Here is a 17,417-nt window from a genome sequence, read left to right on the forward strand (position 1 = left end):
AGATGGCATTACTTTCAAGTACAAATTTGAGGATAGTAAAACCGAGGTGTATCCAGTATCTCGGCCAGTGGTGGGGTGTCTATGGTAGCTTTTTCATCGACTTGGTCTCACTATTGATGTCCACTATGAGCTATAGAGAGAGTGTTAGAGTTTTGGCATCTCAAGTGAACTGCCAAATGTGATCCCATTATTTTGTTTTGCTTTTAGGTATTTATTTTACTTATTTGTCAAAGTCTTGGGTAGGGCAATTTACTAAGGTTGCTATATAAGCAACCCCTTGCCTCCATTGTATACACATTCAGTTATTCATTGCCAAGGTTGATTGGTTCAGGAGACTCTCTCTCTCTCTCTCTCTCTCTCTCTCTCTCTCTCTCTCTCTCTCTCTCTCTCTCCTTGGTCTCTACGCTTCCGCATCGTCGACCCTAAGAAAGCTAAATATCATCTAATTTTCCCAGGTCTGCTCTGTCCACAACACTATATCAGAGCTCAAAGTTGCACCATCCATGTATGTATGCGTTTTCAACAAAAAGAGTACGAGTAATTGTTAACATCCACGAGGAGGGGGGGGGGAGGGGGGGGGGGGGGGGGGGGGGGGGGGGGGGGGGGAGACCTTGAGCAGCAAGAGTAAGCCCTATGCAAATTGCTTAGGTAGCAATATGTCCCAATCATGTTTTTGTCAAAAAAATTCATGCACAAGCCCAATCATAGGTAATCCATATAATTTTGGCCCTCAAAATGCAATTAAATACTAAAAAGTCAAAAAAAATCCCTGCATTTCTGGGAAACGGTGAAACGTTTGTGTGTGTGTGTGTGTGGGTATGTGGGTGGGTGGGTGTGTGTGTGGGGGGGGGGGGGGAGGGGGGCGGGGGGGGAGGGTTTCCATGCAACTATGGTCCCCAAATCTCTTTGTTTGCAAAGCGATGTGTAGAGGGCTCTACACTCATCGTCTTACCATTTGTTTTGGGTCATAGTCCCAGATGTAGTAGGCTCCTCGGAATGGACTTAATGATGGAAGCTTTGCATCATGGCTGTATGTAGCAATGAGGCCAACTATGTGGTGATAGTGTCCATAGGCGCTAATGAGCCATGAGTAGGATTCCATTATATACTTTGCTGGCGTATATATTAGCCTTGTCATGTGTGAAGTTAATTAATATATGAGGTGATGGTATAATTGGCATGCCAACTAGTGAGAAAGCCAAGTATGTATGATTTGTGGCTATGGGACATGGTGGAATAGAGAATAAGGTAACTAGATGTGATGCCTATGATGGCCTCATAAGGTAATCCACCACCATGCCTTCTTCTTGTGTATGTCATCCATGTGCCAAGCATGCCAACCTTCCCGAATCAGGGGAGTGTGCCATCCCATTATAAATAACGAGACAGTGACATGATCCTAGCTCTAGGAAGTAGCTTTCTCGTCATAGCATCACAACAAAGCACGCATAGCAATGGTGTGCGACATAGCACCCATTTTGTAGCAAATCGCACATATCCAAGCGAGGTGATACAAACGTCCGTAAGCCCTACCAGGGTCGCTTGGCATGGCGATTTTTTTTAATGCGAAAATTCTTTCGAACGTTTGAAAATTCATTATTCATAGCCCAATTATTGCTAGGTCATCCATCTCTTGTAAGTTTTAATTGTTCCAAACTAGGTGTGATCTGTCTAAAAGTTACATGCTCATTCCACTTCGGCATTTGAATGACGCATCTCTGCACGTCAGGGCTCATCCAAGCTTGTTCATCTATGACATCAATACCTTCCCTTGCAGCCACAATCCAAGCACCTCCTTGGAAGAATTCTGAGCAAGAACTCCGTTCCAACGCCTTGATGACATGACAGTAGCCCATTGCTAAGCTGATATGAACAATTTATCCCTCGATAGCTTTGAGCATACCTGCCTTAGCAATGTGTCGAAGACCAAATTGTTCGTGTTTGCTTCATGCAAGTCCTTTTCTTCTTTGACACAAGCTTCTGCTCTTATTGCACCTCAACTGGTACTAATGTATCCTAAAATGCTATGTCTTCCATGCTCCCCACCCCTCTTGTGTCAACACCATTAGCATGCCCATCTTGCGTTCCCTTGTTATTGAGGTTGTCACTATCTTCTTGCAAAGACATGAGGCAGGTCTTCTTTCTTAGAATTGTCATCTAACAAAGAGAAAAAGCTTCTGTTTACTGCTGCTGTAAGCTGTTGCAGAAGATTCTACACTCGGAATTTGAGAAATATAAATAAAAGAGTGCAATGGGGGTTGCGTAGTTCTAACCCAGGATGAGAAATCTATGAGCAAACCTGTGATTTCTGGCCTTTGAGACCTGATTTTGACTTTATCTCATGCTTCTCTCTCGTGCAATGCCAACAATGTGGATTCTCTCCCTTCCGTTGCTCGGAATATGACTTTCCTTCAATAAGTGACCACTTGTCCTCAAACTACTCATCCTGCACTGCACGACTGCACTGCCTCTTACTATGTTTACAATGCATTATTCAAGAGAGCGTCTTTACCAAAGCTTAAGATTTATTGAATTAAGAGCCTGTCCAGCTAAATTCATCTCTTATATGTGTATACATGCTATCCAAAGAAAGAACAGCATTTTCTCAAAAGCCCAACATAGTTTTACCCACCCCAATCTACAAAACATTCATGTCCCTGGCAGTTGCATGACACCTGTTTGCGACCCCCTAAAGAAAAAGGAAAGATTTTCTCTCTGACACCTACCATTAGCACCACACAATGCAACCCTCCTGGCATAGTTTTTTCCAGGCGGTCTGAGTGGGGAACAGTACTCCTGAATGCATCCAAGTCCGATTGAAGTATGATTGGGTTTCTTGGACTAGGCTCCAATTTTTGGCCTCCTCATTTTGCTTTTTGCCTAAATTCTAAAGTATCAATGGTGTTTCACTGCACTCCATGGTTTTGTACTCCTCTTATTGTTTAAAGTGTACTGTTTTTAGTGCGTCCTATGGAATCCTCCAGGGGTCTAATCCGTACTTATTTTGTACCCGTCAGAGTCCGATGTATGATTGATGTATGGAAGAACTATGCCCGTGTATAAGGTATGCATGCATGTATGTGTACTCGCATGGAAGGGTCAACACGGTGTAAGTTGCTGCAATCATTTCCGTTCTCAGTTCCTTCCTAGTTTACATTCCACAGAAATCCTCACCTTGATTATACCTTTGTAAGCTTGAGAAGCAAGAAAGCTGCAGAATTCTCTGGCTCTGTCAACAATATTTGGTTTACTGCATATGAAGCTAACTCTGTACTACCGTACGTCTTGGATGCAGCAAGCAAGGCCATCCATACTACGGAGGTTGGCTCAATAGGCATCTGCTGAATAAATTTAACTGCTTCGTTCAAAAGACCGGCACGACCATAAACATCGACCATGCAAGCGCAATGCTCTGGTGTTGGAATGATTCCGTGTTGTTGATACATGGAATCAAAATGAATTTGTGCTTCTTCTATAAAGCCCACATAGCTGCATGCAGTAAGAATGCCCACAAATGTGATCTCATTAAACTGTATGCCTTCTCCTTCCATTTTTTCAGCAAATTCCAAGGCCTGCTTACCATGTCCATGTTGGGCATACCCTGAGATAAGAGCATTCCATGACACTGCATCCTTCTCTAGCATATTATTGAAAACTCTGAGTGCGTCACGCATGGCTCCACACTTACTGTACATGTCCACAAGAGCATTCCCTATGAAGAGGTTTTGTTGCTTACTGTTAAAGAGAAAACGGGCATGAATAAATTTTCCTTGCTTAAGGTCTGCTAAATCCGCACATGCATTGAAAACACTGACGTACGGTATCTCTTCTGCATAGTGACCCTCCACTTGCATTTGCCCAAAGAGCTCCAAGGCAACATCCTCATGGCCCTGCTGTGCACAACCTCCAACTATCGCATTCCATGAGACTATATTCCGCTCTGGCATCACCTCAAACACTCTCCAAGCCTCTATCAGCCTTCCACAAATACCATAAACATCAACCAAACTACTTCCAATGTACAAATTTGATTCATGACCGTGCTCTACACAACAGTTATGGATAATTTGACAAACTTTCAAATCCTCCTCCCGAGCGCAGGCCTTGAGCACATTCAAATAAGTGACCTCATCTGGCTCCAAACTGTCTTTTCTCATTTGTGTGAGGAGTTTTAAAGCCTCTTTACTACTGTCTGAATGTCCTGCTATCATAATGTTCCATAGAACCACATTCCGATTACGTATCTTGTCGAAAATTCTCCTTGCATCCTCTGTGCTGCCACATTTTGCATACATATCAACTAGCGTACTCATCAACAGAATGCACTGGCTACCTTCATCTTCATTAAAGCAAGCATGGATTTTCTTCCCCATATCTAGATCATCCAGGCTTATACATGCCTTGAAAATGCTTATGAATGTCGCCCGATCCGATTTCATGCCCTGCCTCCTCATGCTGTGAAATAATTCCAAAGCTTTTGTACTCTGTTTATTCTCACAAAACCCACCAATCATTGTGTTCCAGGTTATCAAATCAGGTTCAGACGTCAGCTTAAACATGACATATGCATCTTGCAGACTTCCACACTTGGCATATACTGCTATGAGAGCATTAGCAGCATAAACCCCTGTTTGAGATCCACTTCTAATAATGTAATCATGGACACCTTTACCCAAGACCAGGGCTTCTGTATCAATGCATATCCTAAGAATAATGACAAATGTGTAATCATCCGGTTGAAAACCCTCCAAAATCATTTTTCTGAAATAATGTAAGACCTCATCAAAGAGCCCATGTTGGGCAAAACCTGATATCATGATGTTCCATGACGTGACCGTACGCCTGTGCATTGCCTTGAAGATTTGAAGTGCATCCACAAGGCTTCCACACTTAGCATACATATCAATTAATGTATTTGAGGTGAACTCAATTAACTCCATGCCACTCACTATCATGTGTGCATAAACCTGGCAACCCTGAATGAAAGATTTAAGTGTGGCACATGCCTTCAAGGTCATCAAATACGTCACATCATTAGGAACTACACCCCTCCCTTCTGTTCTCCAAAAGAAATGGATAGCTTTCTCCGAAAACCCATTCTGGCAATGTGCTCCTATTACAGCATTCCACAGAACAACATTCCTTAATCCTAGAAAAGTAAAACTCTCACTTGCATCGTCCAAAATGCCACACTTGAGATACATATGTACGAGACTCGTCGCGATCGACACATCTGTTTCAAAATGGGTCTTAATAATCTGTGCATGAACACTCCTACCTGCGTCGAGATATTTCTCTTTTGTGCACCTATCTACCAAGCACCTGTAAATTACTGAAGAAGGTTGTATGCGGAAAAGCGATTCTACGAGACTCTGTTCTTCATGGTGTATCCGCATCAAACCGTCCACAGATCAAAGGCTCCCTCCAAAAGTTTAACATGGGCAGCTTAGGAGCCTTTTCTAGCCATCTGCGGCTGTATCTTTCCACCTCCGCTGAGACCGTTGTATAAGAACGGCACAAAGCAGAAGCTTAATTGAGAAGAATGCTGCGAAAAGCAAAAGAAGCACACTGCAAAAAGTATGATCTTGTCCATGGCTCCTGGTGCACAACCCTCTTGGACTTTGTTTGAGAAGGGAAGTGGCCTCATCAGGCAGAAAAGTTGATGGGTCCTCTAGCACCATTGTCATACTGGCCACCCTCTGCTCCTGCCCACCTGAGAGTTGAAACTCTCTTTCACCCACCTGCATTTTTATACCGTGCTGAGAAATCAGTATCCCCTTGGAGCCATAACTGCTGCCTCCACGTCTGCCTCTGTTCATGCATGCATGATGTCTTCACATATCTATGCCAAAAGCATGGGAGGCTCCTGCTGTACCGGCCAGAGTCGTTGCAATAACGCCCTTAAATTCAAAATCGAGTTGCCCTCCCGATCAATCAAAACTTCCTCGATCGTTCCATAGAACCTCTCCACTAGCTTGATCACAGAGCTCTCCAAGACCCACTTGAACTAACAAATACCAGGCTCTCCCCTGCATTCCATTCAAAAACGGACCCTCAACTTAACATCTGGCCCTGTAGTGAAGCTCCATTGCACCCTGCATGCATTGAAACCTAGCAGAATTGGATCGTTCAGATTGCTTCACTGTGGAATCTCAAACTCTCAGCAGGAACAAACACATTGACAATGAGACATGCATGATTGAACTGAACGCAAACGTTCACCAGCTAAGTACCATACCAAAGTACTCGCTCATAGCTGGAGAAATGGTGCCCTCGTGGAAGCCAGCAGCAGCGATTCACTTCCCCTGCACTTTAGGCTGTGTGTAATGTGTAGAACGCCCAAAACAACAATGGCACAATCTTATTGGCTACTGCAAATGGTTTTGGTGAGCTCCTCGTTATGTTAGGAGAAGATTAGGAGGTCTGCAGTGGATAATGGCACTTTATGAATGTTAAAATTTATCCAAACGAAGAGGTTAGTAATATAGGTCCTTTTACTAACTCATATTACTAACCCCTTCACCTGTACTGGCTAATGGCACTTTATGAATATTAAATATTTATCCCAATGAAGAGGTTATTAGCCACTGCAGGCGAAGGGGTTAGTACTATGAGTTAGGAAAAGGACCTATATCAAAATGACAGATCAACAAGAGAGATAGCACGCAAGTTGTTATGACAGCTTGGGCGAGGCAACTAGGAGGGAGCAGCAGCAGCGCTACAACCCTAGAGAGAGAGAGAGAGAGAGAGAGAGAGAGAGACTCCTCCATGTGAGCGCTCCTCCCCAACACAAGCCCATGGAGGCAGTGAAGCTCCTCATGGGGCCAACAACCCGTAGCATTGCTACTGCTCCACAACACACACACACACACACACACAGACGCTTGCCTCCCGAGCTCTAGAATTACCATCAAAGTGGCAGTTTTTATTTTTTTCCAAAATAGAAAGTTTAATCCTTTCAATTTTGGACTTTGAAACGAAAGAAATTTTCTTCAGATTCTCATGAAAACACTTTACCCACGATGTGGGCGCTCTATTTAGCAGTGTAATTATTTAGAGAGCTTTTTAAAAATAATAGAGCTCTTTAGTGTTGTCTTTTAGAAAATGACAACACTAAAGAGCTTTTTGAAGAAGTGATTTGTAGGGATTCATCTCGTCGTACAATGATCATAGATCCAAAGTTTGGAGAGAAACACGTGTAGACCCATCAAAGAAAAAACTTTTAGAGAGGGAAAGTTAATTTAGAGAGGACCTACCAAGTTAAAGCATGTGTGGCATGAGAGAGAAACACAAAATTTTATATCTTTTTGAGAGCACTCTTACATAAGACATCATGATAACTCATACATTAAAAAAAATTGTACATGTTGTATAGATGAATTGTTCATAGGAGAGAGAAACATAATTTCCTTTAATGCCCACTAATACACTACTTTGGGTGTGGTTGAACTTGGTTCTAACGCCTTAGACTAAAGAGTCGAACTGCGTTCTGGCAAAAGAGCAATCCCTTATGAGACTTAAATTACCCTTCTGCTCACTAAGCAACCTTTGGTGGAATGGCTACCACACGGAGCTGTGTCGAGATCAAGTTAAATGCTTGGAACCTCAGACATTTGGGGGTGGTTAAAATTGGTTCTAATGCCTTAAACTAATATACTACTCTGCACTTAGTTCTTGATATTACAATGAGTGGATACGACAATGTGAGTTCTCTCTTTTAGGGAAAAATTGAATTAAGCATTGGGTGTCATTTAAGAGGTGAGTGTTGGTGCAATTCACGGCATCGTGAAAGAAATTAAAAGCATGTGACCATTTCATATGCAAGCCTATCACACTTATACAAGCAAGAAATCTTTTCACCATGCAAAATAATCTCAAATGAAGATTGACACAATCCCGCCAGAGCAACTTTGCTTAAGAGTGTCGAGAAGAAGGTTCCCCAATCGAAAGCTAACCACCTGGAAGTGGCATTCTCTGAAGACAAATGTTCACTAGCGTTGCAAGCTCTTGGCAACGAAAAGTCCCCCGGTTGGGATGGGCTCACGGCTGAATTTTTTAGAGAATTTTGGGATGATCTCAAGGTCCCAGTCACGCGGTTGGCTAACCAAGTCATTGTCGAAGGGTCGTTGGATACAACTGTGAAGAAAGGGCTTATCAAACCCATCCCCAAACAGGTATGTTGCTCTCAACTAAAGCATTGGCGCCCTATTACTATGATGTCAGTAGCTTACAAATTATTGCCAAGGCAAGTTAGACTAGTCCCCCCTACTGAATAGGATCATGTGTCCCTATCAGCAAGGGTTCATTGAAGGAAGATCCATTTATGACAACATCTTGGCAGCAATGATGGGCATTTAATACACAGCCTCCACCAAGCAAGAGTGCATTCTACTACAGCTTGACCTTGACAAGGCTCATGATAGAATAAGATGGTCATATATAGAAGATGTCATGGAATCTCTGGGATTTGGGCCTCGCCTATGTCACCTCATTCGCACACTGGGTGCAGGAAGCTAGTCAAAGCTCCTGTTTAATGACAAAATTGTGGGCTCCTTCAAGGTTAAAATGTCTATTAAGTAGGGATGCCCCTTGGCCCCCTTTCTTTTCACCCCATAGGATTGCATCCTCTCTTCACGATGCTCGAAGCCAATGTTGCGCGAGGGGAGATACAAGGCTTGACTTTACCAAGCAATGACCGTCTCCTAGCAAAACTGTTTGCAGATGACTCACTCCTCTTCTTGAAGGTGTGCCCCCAGCTTGTCAAGAAAGCTCTAGTGGTTGTGCAAATTTTTGTCGTGGCCTCGGGTTCCAAGTGTAATATAGAGAAGTCCAGGGTGATCTCCCTTTCGAAAAACGACTCCTTTCACCCTTCTGACTGGACATGGGAGTTTGTCTCAAAAGGGAATATCTTCAGGCACATGGGAGCCCCCTTAGGGGTGGATGTAACTCACAAACAAAGATTTCATTGGGTTCTTGGAAGAGTTTGAACAAAAATGAGAAGGTGGGAGTATTCTCTTCTCCACATTCGAGCTTGATTAAAGTGATAAATTCATTTATGCTCCCTTATATTGCCTTCACCATCCCACTTCTTAAGATGGCTATGTCATAGGAAAGAGTTCTTAAAACCAGTAAAAATACTTTTATTGAAAAACAACACGAAAACCTCTAGACCATGGTAGTGGGTCAAATGGGAGTCAGTCGCTCGACCATTGGACCAAGGAGGTCTCAGAATGCTGAACCTAGTTGCCCATGCTGAGGCCCTGTCTGCCAAATTTATGGTCTCATTGGCTAAATAGGACCAAGCTTAGGCTATCATGACCAAGGATATGTTAGATGCAGTTAAACTTGGTTTGAAAAGTGGTAAGTGGAAAGGGGTAGAGTTTCACGACAAACTTATAGCGCCAACGCGGTATAGCCTAAGTCTGGGTGGCATCTCAAGGGAAATGGTAAAGAAGTGCAAAAGAGCATCTCAGGTATTGGAGTGGGAGAAAGAAACCAAGTACTTCAAGAACTCGATCTTACGTTGGTCCCCCTAGCTCTCTAAAGTTTTAAGACCACCACAAAGCCCCTATTGCATAGAAACTGCCAGGAAAGTGAATAATAAGGGTCTGAATCGTCTTTTTCACTTCTAGGACAGTAATAGTAAGAGCTGGAAAACCATTGACTTTCTGGAAACCTAGTATCAACTAAATGGCTATGAGATATTGTTAGTCAAGAAAGTGATAAAAGAGCTTGAGAACGTTGTAATACCAATCTGTGAATCCGGGATTGAATGGAACGCATGGAGATGGCCCAAAAGTAGTTTATCTGGAAACCACATTCTAAAGGCATATATCCTGCATAGATGCATGAGAATAATTGGTCTAGTGACACCTCACTTCTTTCTGCAGCTTATTGTTGCTACATAAACATAGAAAATGCTTGAAACATTTGCAATTATGCTTTGATCAAAGCACATGCCCTATTGCTCTTTTTTATCCATAGCTTTAATTATTTGTATTTAACCTTTGAAAACAAGTCACTTCGCGTCGGATTCACCAAGAATGTCAAGAAGTGTACGATCTAGTTGGGAAGTTTGTAACCTCTGGATGTGCGAGTTCATGATGAGAATCGCAAACACTTTGCAAAAAAGTGTTTATGGAAAATCACCAACCCTCTTCTTAAAGATGGTTTTGAAGGAGTACGAGCAGAAGTGCAACGCGAGAGAGAGTGCGAGAAGAAGAGCACGACGATATGGTGAACTTGCTCTACTCTAATGTGTAGAGCATAGTGAGTTCTTATTAGGTTTTTACAAAAGAATGTGTGTACATACCTGGTGGCCCGCCCACTTACCTGGGCGACCACATTGGGCTTTATACCCCAACAACCTCCCACTTAAAGTCCAATGTGGTACTTTAAGTGTGAGAGAAGCTACTATACAAGCTAATATACAAGAGATGTAGAGAAGTGATGTACTACCCTACACCTAACTGCTTGCGAACATGCGCAAAGCTCTCTGAGGGAAGTCCTTTTGTAAGTAGATCAGCAGGATTTTCTGTGGTGTGAACTTTGACAAGCTGAAGTTGCTTATCCTCGAGCATTTCCCTGATGAAATGATACTTCACATCCACATGCTTTGTCTTTGAGTGATAAACTGGATTGCGAGCCAATTCTATAGCACTTTGACTATCACAATATAACACAGGCATCTCTTCTTTGATTCCCAAATCTGTTACTAGTCGATTAAGCCAAATTGATTCTTTGCATGCCTCTGCTGCTGCAACATATTCAGCCTCTGTAGTAGACTGAGTAACACAATCTTGTAATCTAGAACGCCATGATACTGCTCCACCAGCCAATGTAAAGACATACCCTGACATAGACCTTCGGCTGTCTAAGTCACCTGCATAATCTGAGTCTGTAAAACCCTTTACACTTAGCTCCTGACTCCCATAGCATATACGCATACTCTTTGTAGCTTTCAGGTATCTCAATATTCCTTTCACTGCCTCCCAATGTTTCTTGCCTGGGTTTGACATGTATCGACTTACTACTCCCACTGCAAATGCAATGTCTGGGCGAGTAGCAATCATTGCATACATCAAACTACCCACTGTAGACGCATATGGAATCTTATCCATTTCAGCCTTTTCTTCCTCAGACACAGGACAATCTTGTTTGCTAAGTTTCACATATGGTGGCAATGGAACACTCAGTGCCTTTCCCTTCTCCATATTGAAACGTTGCAAAACCTTGTCAATATACTCTGTTTGAGATAACCAAATCAACTTCTTTGATCTGTCTCTCTCAATGCGCATACCAAGTATATGACTTGCCTCACCCATGTCTTTCATGTCAAACAATTTTGCCATCTTTGATTTCAAAGCTGAAATTTCTTCCAAGTGCTTGCCAGCAATCAACATGTCATCCACATACAAAATAAGCATCAGCCAACTACCATCCTTAGCCTTCTTTGTATATAGACAGTGATCAAACTCACTATGTTTGTAGCCTTGAGAAAGCATAAACTTGTGGAATTTATGGTACCATGCCCTCGGTGATTGTTTTAAGCCATAAAGACTCTTTAATAACTGGCATACCCAATCTTCCTTGCCTTTCTCAACAAACCCTTCTGGCTGCTGCATGTAAATTTCCACATCTAAATCACCATGCAAGAACGCTGTCTTGACATCCATTTGGTGCAACACCAAATCTAATATGGCAACCAATGCAAGAAAGCATCTCAATGTAGTCATCTTGACCACCGGAGAGAAGACTTCATCAAAGTCAATGCCTTGTTCTTGCTTAAAGCCCTTGGCAACAAGCCTTGCTTTGTACTTTGGCTGACTATCATGAGCGGTGATCTTATACCTGTAAACCCATTTACAAGGTAGAGCCTTTTTGCCCTGTGGTAATTTAACTAGCTTCCATGTCTTGTTTTTATGCAAAGCTGTCATCTCTGACTGCATGGCCAATTGCCAATTCCCGGAGTCCTTCATTTTCACTGCTTCCTTGTAACATGAAGGCTCATTGCAATCAGTCAACATGACATAGTTCATAGATGGAACAAACCTATCAGGAGGTTGCGTGACACGTCCAGATCTACGCACAATAGGTGGCTCAGGCTCAGCCACAACCTGTGGTTCCACTCTATCATGTCCTTGCTCTTCTTGAGCCTTGACATTTTGTCTTGCACGTGCAGGTCCATCTTCTTGGAAGACAACTCTTCTAATCTCCTCAACCCTCTCTGGTTTAGAATGATATTTGGATTCATTAAAGTGAACATCATTGCTACGGACAACCTTTCTGGATTTGGGATCCCAAAGTCTGTACCCCATCTCACCAGAATTACCATAGCCTAGAAAGATGCACTTTCTACTCTTTGGCTCAAGTTTGTTCCTAAATTTCTTTGGAACGTGAGTATATGCCTCACAGCCAAAGACTCTGAGATGCTTGTATGAGGGCATTTTGCCTGACCATACCATCTCTGGCACTGAATCCTTCTGCAAAACCTTGCTAGGAGATCTATTTACAAGATGAACAGCTGTTGATACAGCTTCAGCCCAAAACCCATTTGGCAGCTGTGCATTAGACAACATACTTCTGACCTTCTCTTGTATGGTCCTATTCATCCTCTCAGCAACACCATTTTGAGGAGGATTGTAAGGAGCAGTAAGTTCACGTTTTATACCTTTTGACTCACAAAAGTCCTGAAAGGCCTTTGAAACATACTCTCCACCATTGTCAGTGCGTAAGCATTTAAGCTTCTTGCCACTCTGATTCTCCACAAGTGTCACAAACGTTTTGAAAACACTAAACGCTTCATCCTTGTGCTTGAGAAAGTAAACCCATACTTTCCTCGAGTAATCATCTATAAAATGTCATAAAGTAAGAAGCTCCCCCTAGAGATAGGTTAGGCATAGGTCCACACAAATCACTATGAACAAGTGCCAACTGTGTATCTCTTCTACTGCTTCTATGCTTATGTGGCTGCTGTGTTTGCTTACCATACAGACAATGTTCACAGAATTCAAAATCATTAAATGAAAAGCCAGGCAAATAACTAGAACAAGACAAGATTTCCATTCCCTTCTTGGACATATGTCCTAACCGGCAATGCCACAAAGAAACGTTCGGTTGCCCGGTTACATTGATTACATTTTTAGAGACATTTGATACATAAATCATGTAAAGTCCTCCAGACTTTACTCCATGTGCTACTGTCATAGAACCCTTGGATATCTTCCACATGTTCTGTCCAAAAGTGGTGACGTAGCCAGCATCATCAAGTAAACCTGTGATGATCAAGCTCTTTGTAATTGCAGGAACATGTCTCACATTCTTCAGCGTGAAAGAAGAGCCATTTTGAAACTTCAATTGAACATCTCCAACACCTAAGATCTCACATGTCTGCCCATTGCCTAGCTGAACATGATCTTTAGTGGTCACATAAGAAGTAAACCACTCCTTGTTTGGAGACACATGAAGTGATGCCCCTGAGTCTATAATCCAGTCACTCAGTGCATTTCCATCAGATGCTATAAGAAGAGTTGAGTCCATTGTATTCTTCAAGAAGTAGATGTCTCCTGACACTAGACTGTCATCCTCTGCAACAGTGTTTGTCACATTTATTTCTTGAATCTTCACTGAGGACTTGTTCTTCTCACCATGGTCTTCAGCTTTCTCTTTGCCTTTTTCTGCTTTCCATTCTCTGCAGTCTCTTTTCATGTGACCCTTCTTGCCACAATGGTAGCATTCTATGTCACTCTTGCCTTTAGCACTGCGGGACTTGCTACGAGACTGATTCCTCTTTCCACCTTTGTACTTTTCTTTGGTCCTTCCCCTGAAAACTAAGGTTGTTCCTTTGCCTTTGTCCATTGTCTTTCTATTGGTTTCTTCAGTAAGCAGACTTCCTTCTACACCTGCTATGTTCAAACCATCTGGAGGTGCAGAATTACTCAAAGCTGTGTGAAAAGTGTCCCAACTTTTCGGCAATGTGATCAACAGGAACATAGCTCTAACAGGTTCATCAAACTTGACACCTTGAGCTGACAACTGACTATAGATTGTGTTGAATTCATTCAGATGATTTGACATAGGTGTCCCTTCTTTCATCTTCAAGTCAACAAGCTTCTTAAGCCAGTATACCTGTGAAGCTGCACTCTGCTTCTCATAAAGATCACTCAGCTTTAACCATGCTTGATAAGCCGACATCTCGTCTGCTACATTGAAGTAAACGCTTTCTGCCAAAGTCAGCATGATGGTAGAAAGTGCCAATTCATCCATTTCGCTCCATTCATCTTCGTCCATATCTTCTGGTTTTATCCCCTTGAGCTTTATAGGTTTTATCTGCTTCTTTTGTACCAACACGTGCCAAATCTGCTGCTTCCACAATGGGAAATTGGTTCCATCCAGCTTCTTGATATTGTAAAGAGCAGTGTCCTGTGATCCAGCCATAGCTACGCTTCATAGTAGTTTACTTTCCTGGGAAAAATTCGGCAGAGTTTCCCCTGTAAACTGACCTCTGAACCAATATCAACCTGTCAAATGAACCAAGAAAGCTTCAGATTCTGCATAAATTTCGGCAGAGTCTCCTTTGTAAAATGGCTCTGGTGTACTAAAAAACAGACCAAAAAACAGCTCAAAAACACTGTCTCTCTGACACTGTAAGTTGTGGGTAAACCTGTCCTGCACCTGTACTGTCTCTAACTGTCCTTTCACTGTCCTGTAAGCATAGATTGCGACAATGCCTCAACGGCAGTAAAGCAAAGATGCAATCCCAACTGTCTAACTCACAGTCAATACATCCTAGCTGCCTATCTAAGGGTGCTCGAGGGATCGCTCCAAGACCTGTATCACCAAAAGGATCTCAACATTCGAGAATCCCCCAACTCAATAAAACCTCACTCGACCCTCAACAAAGGCTGCAGTAAATCTGACAGTACATAGACTTCCCACAAAGTCATACATCCACAAATTTCCCACTGTATGATGTAACCGCTGCGGCGGTTTTTTGCTGCGTGACTCACAGCCAGCAAACCCTCAACAGATATACATCATCTCTGACAATACATCCCATGTGGAGGTACCTGCAATGTCAGGATGAAATCTGGAATATCAAGCAGCAAACACAAGCTACCTGATGAACTAGTGGATGTCGCCTACAGTCCGTGTGTAGATGCGCCCGTGTCGTATGTGACACGCCTCCAAGAACTGTGAGCCGTCCTTCGATGTGTAGACAACCACAAATCAGCACTCTGGGAGTGTCGATATCCTCAGCACCTGCAGTCGTAGGCCGAAAACCCCAAATTTGCAGAGTCGGATATGCACCCGTCGAGACCACGTAGTCGAAAATGGCCTGCGCAAACCTTTGTCGAAGCCGAACGGTGGCCGAGATGACCTCAGAATGAAATTCTAACAACACCGAGCGTTTCGGCCTTTCCCACGAGATTTGGGGCCGTGTCTTCCCCTGTCGAATTTCACTCCAATCTGAGTTGGTGACTCTAGCCTCCTGCAGTGCTGCCCCGAGCCTCGATCTGAGCTCTGATACCAGTTGAAGGAGTACGAGCGGAAGTGCGACGCGAGAGAGAGTGCGAGAAGAAGAGCACGACGATATGGTGAACTCGCTCTACTGTAATGTGTAGAGCATAGTGAGTTCTTATTAGGTTTTTACAAAAGAATATGTGTACATACCTGGCGGCCCGCCCACTTACCTGGGCGACCACATTGGGCTTTATACCCCAACAGGTTTAAAGTCTAAGAGCGTTCGTGACAGAAAAAACACAAACCCTCTCTCCTATTGTGCTTGGAATTTGCTTCTTGTTGGAAGCGGTTCATGATGAAAGGATCACCAATTCACATCCAGTTTTACCTAAAAAGAGTAATTAGAAACACTAAACTTTCAACCATGAAACCTCAAATCTCATACAAGCACAAATCCCATTCAAAACCGAAACCTCTTTCATGGAGTCATCTAGTCTCGCCCCCAATTACATAGTGGTAACTTCAAATAGTTAAAAAGCATACACGAGCTTCCACTTTCACGATGATTATTTTTTTATTTTTGTAAAATTTTAAGTGCTTCGAAATTGAAGCCCACACACCATTTTGATAAAGGAAACCCTAGTTCATTCCCTCACAAGCTCATATACAAGATTGTGAAGAGGCGGGACATCACTACACATAGATTGAGCAACCATGAAGGGGATTGCACATAAGGGAAAAATTGTAGGTTTTTTTAACTCAAAAGAATCCCTCTCTCTCTTCCCCACGGCAATATGAGCTGATGTGTCAATTTTTGGGCTATTTTGTCTGCAGTAGCCTCTTCAACATATATCACAATATTGTGGAATACACAGTGCATGCAGATCTGAGAAGTGATGTGTGTGAACACACTAGGACCGCCAGGGCATTTTTTCCCTCTTTAGGAGGTTTTTTCCCCCGTGCATTGTATATACGCCCATCACTCTAGGGCTATCTATCTTTCCATTGCACACTAAGTAATACACTCTCTATTGTGTGCCTTGAGCTTCCTTCATCTTCTCCAAGCTGTGTGTGTTTCTCTGCAACCCTAATTCCAACAATTGGTATCAGAGCAGGTCACGTCCTCCCAAGCTTAGTCGCCAGCTGCTCCAGCACACGCTAACTCGCTTTCTCCGATTTCAATGAGCTTTGGCGAGCGTTCGCAGGTCTGCTCAGAATTTTGATTTGGGCTCATTTCGGCCTCCGTTTCCACTACAGGCAGTACTGCACAGCTATTTCGTCATTTTGTGCAGAATTTCTGTCAGTGTCGTTTTTTGCATAACAGGTGCCTTATAGTCTTCTACGGTTTGTGCTATATAGCACAGGTTGTTCCCGCTCCGTTTCTCCTATTTTCGGGCAGTTTTCACATCAGGTGTAGCATTTACCATGGCTGACAACAACAACACAGATATGTTCAAGATGTTTGCTGCTGAGGACAGGTTGGATGGGGACAACTACCCTATGTGGGCTTATATGATGCAGCATGTTCTTGTGTCAAAGGGTGTCTGGAACATTGTGCAGGGCATTGATGTACGTCCTGGTTCTGAGGATGTAGGCGATGTTGAGGATGTTGCAGGTCTTGCTGCAAGGATTGCATCTGTTAGAGTTGTTTTGCCTACGGTAGAACAAGCTCGTTGGGATGTTAAGGATGCGCAGGCTCATGCATTGATTGCGTTGTCTATGAAGCTCACCATTGTTCCTCACATCCGTTCAACAAAATCTGCAAAACAAGCTTGGGATATTTTAGCAGGTCTTTATGCAAGCCGCAATGAAGCTAAAATTGCTTTGCTGCGTAAGGAGCTGGAGTCAAAGATTATGCATGAGGAAGATGATATGGACACTTTCCTTGCTAGTGTCAAGGATATCAATGAGTAGCTTATTTCTGCAAGTGAAGTCATTTCAGACAGTTCCCTTGT

The 17,417-nt window shown here is 43.0% G+C and overlaps 1 protein-coding gene across 2 annotated transcripts; it reads right to left on the reverse strand.

Annotated features, from left to right (window-relative positions):
• Window positions 1-1,072: 1,072 nt before the first annotated feature.
• Window positions 1,073-6,909, reverse strand: LOC147464941 (pentatricopeptide repeat-containing protein At4g21300-like). Of its 2 annotated transcripts, none has more exons than XM_086517159.1 (2): window positions 6,239-6,909; window positions 1,073-6,095 (listed from the first exon to the last, which is right to left on the reverse strand). In XM_086517159.1, exon 2 carries the CDS (start codon window positions 5,394-5,396, stop codon window positions 3,180-3,182), a length of 2,217 nt encoding a protein of 738 aa, XP_086373285.1. In that variant the 5' UTR covers window positions 5,397-6,095; window positions 6,239-6,909; the 3' UTR covers window positions 1,073-3,179. The 2 variants fall into 2 exon arrangements, with proteins under 2 accessions (XP_086373285.1, XP_086373281.1); XM_086517155.1 differs by having other exon boundaries at window positions 1,073-6,111.
• Window positions 6,910-17,417: the final 10,508 nt, after the last annotated feature.

Source organism: Adiantum capillus-veneris, chromosome 1, assembly GCF_014529385.1.
Source record: "Adiantum capillus-veneris isolate H3 chromosome 1, ASM1452938v2, whole genome shotgun sequence".
NCBI lineage: Eukaryota > Viridiplantae > Streptophyta > Polypodiopsida > Polypodiales > Pteridaceae > Adiantum > Adiantum capillus-veneris.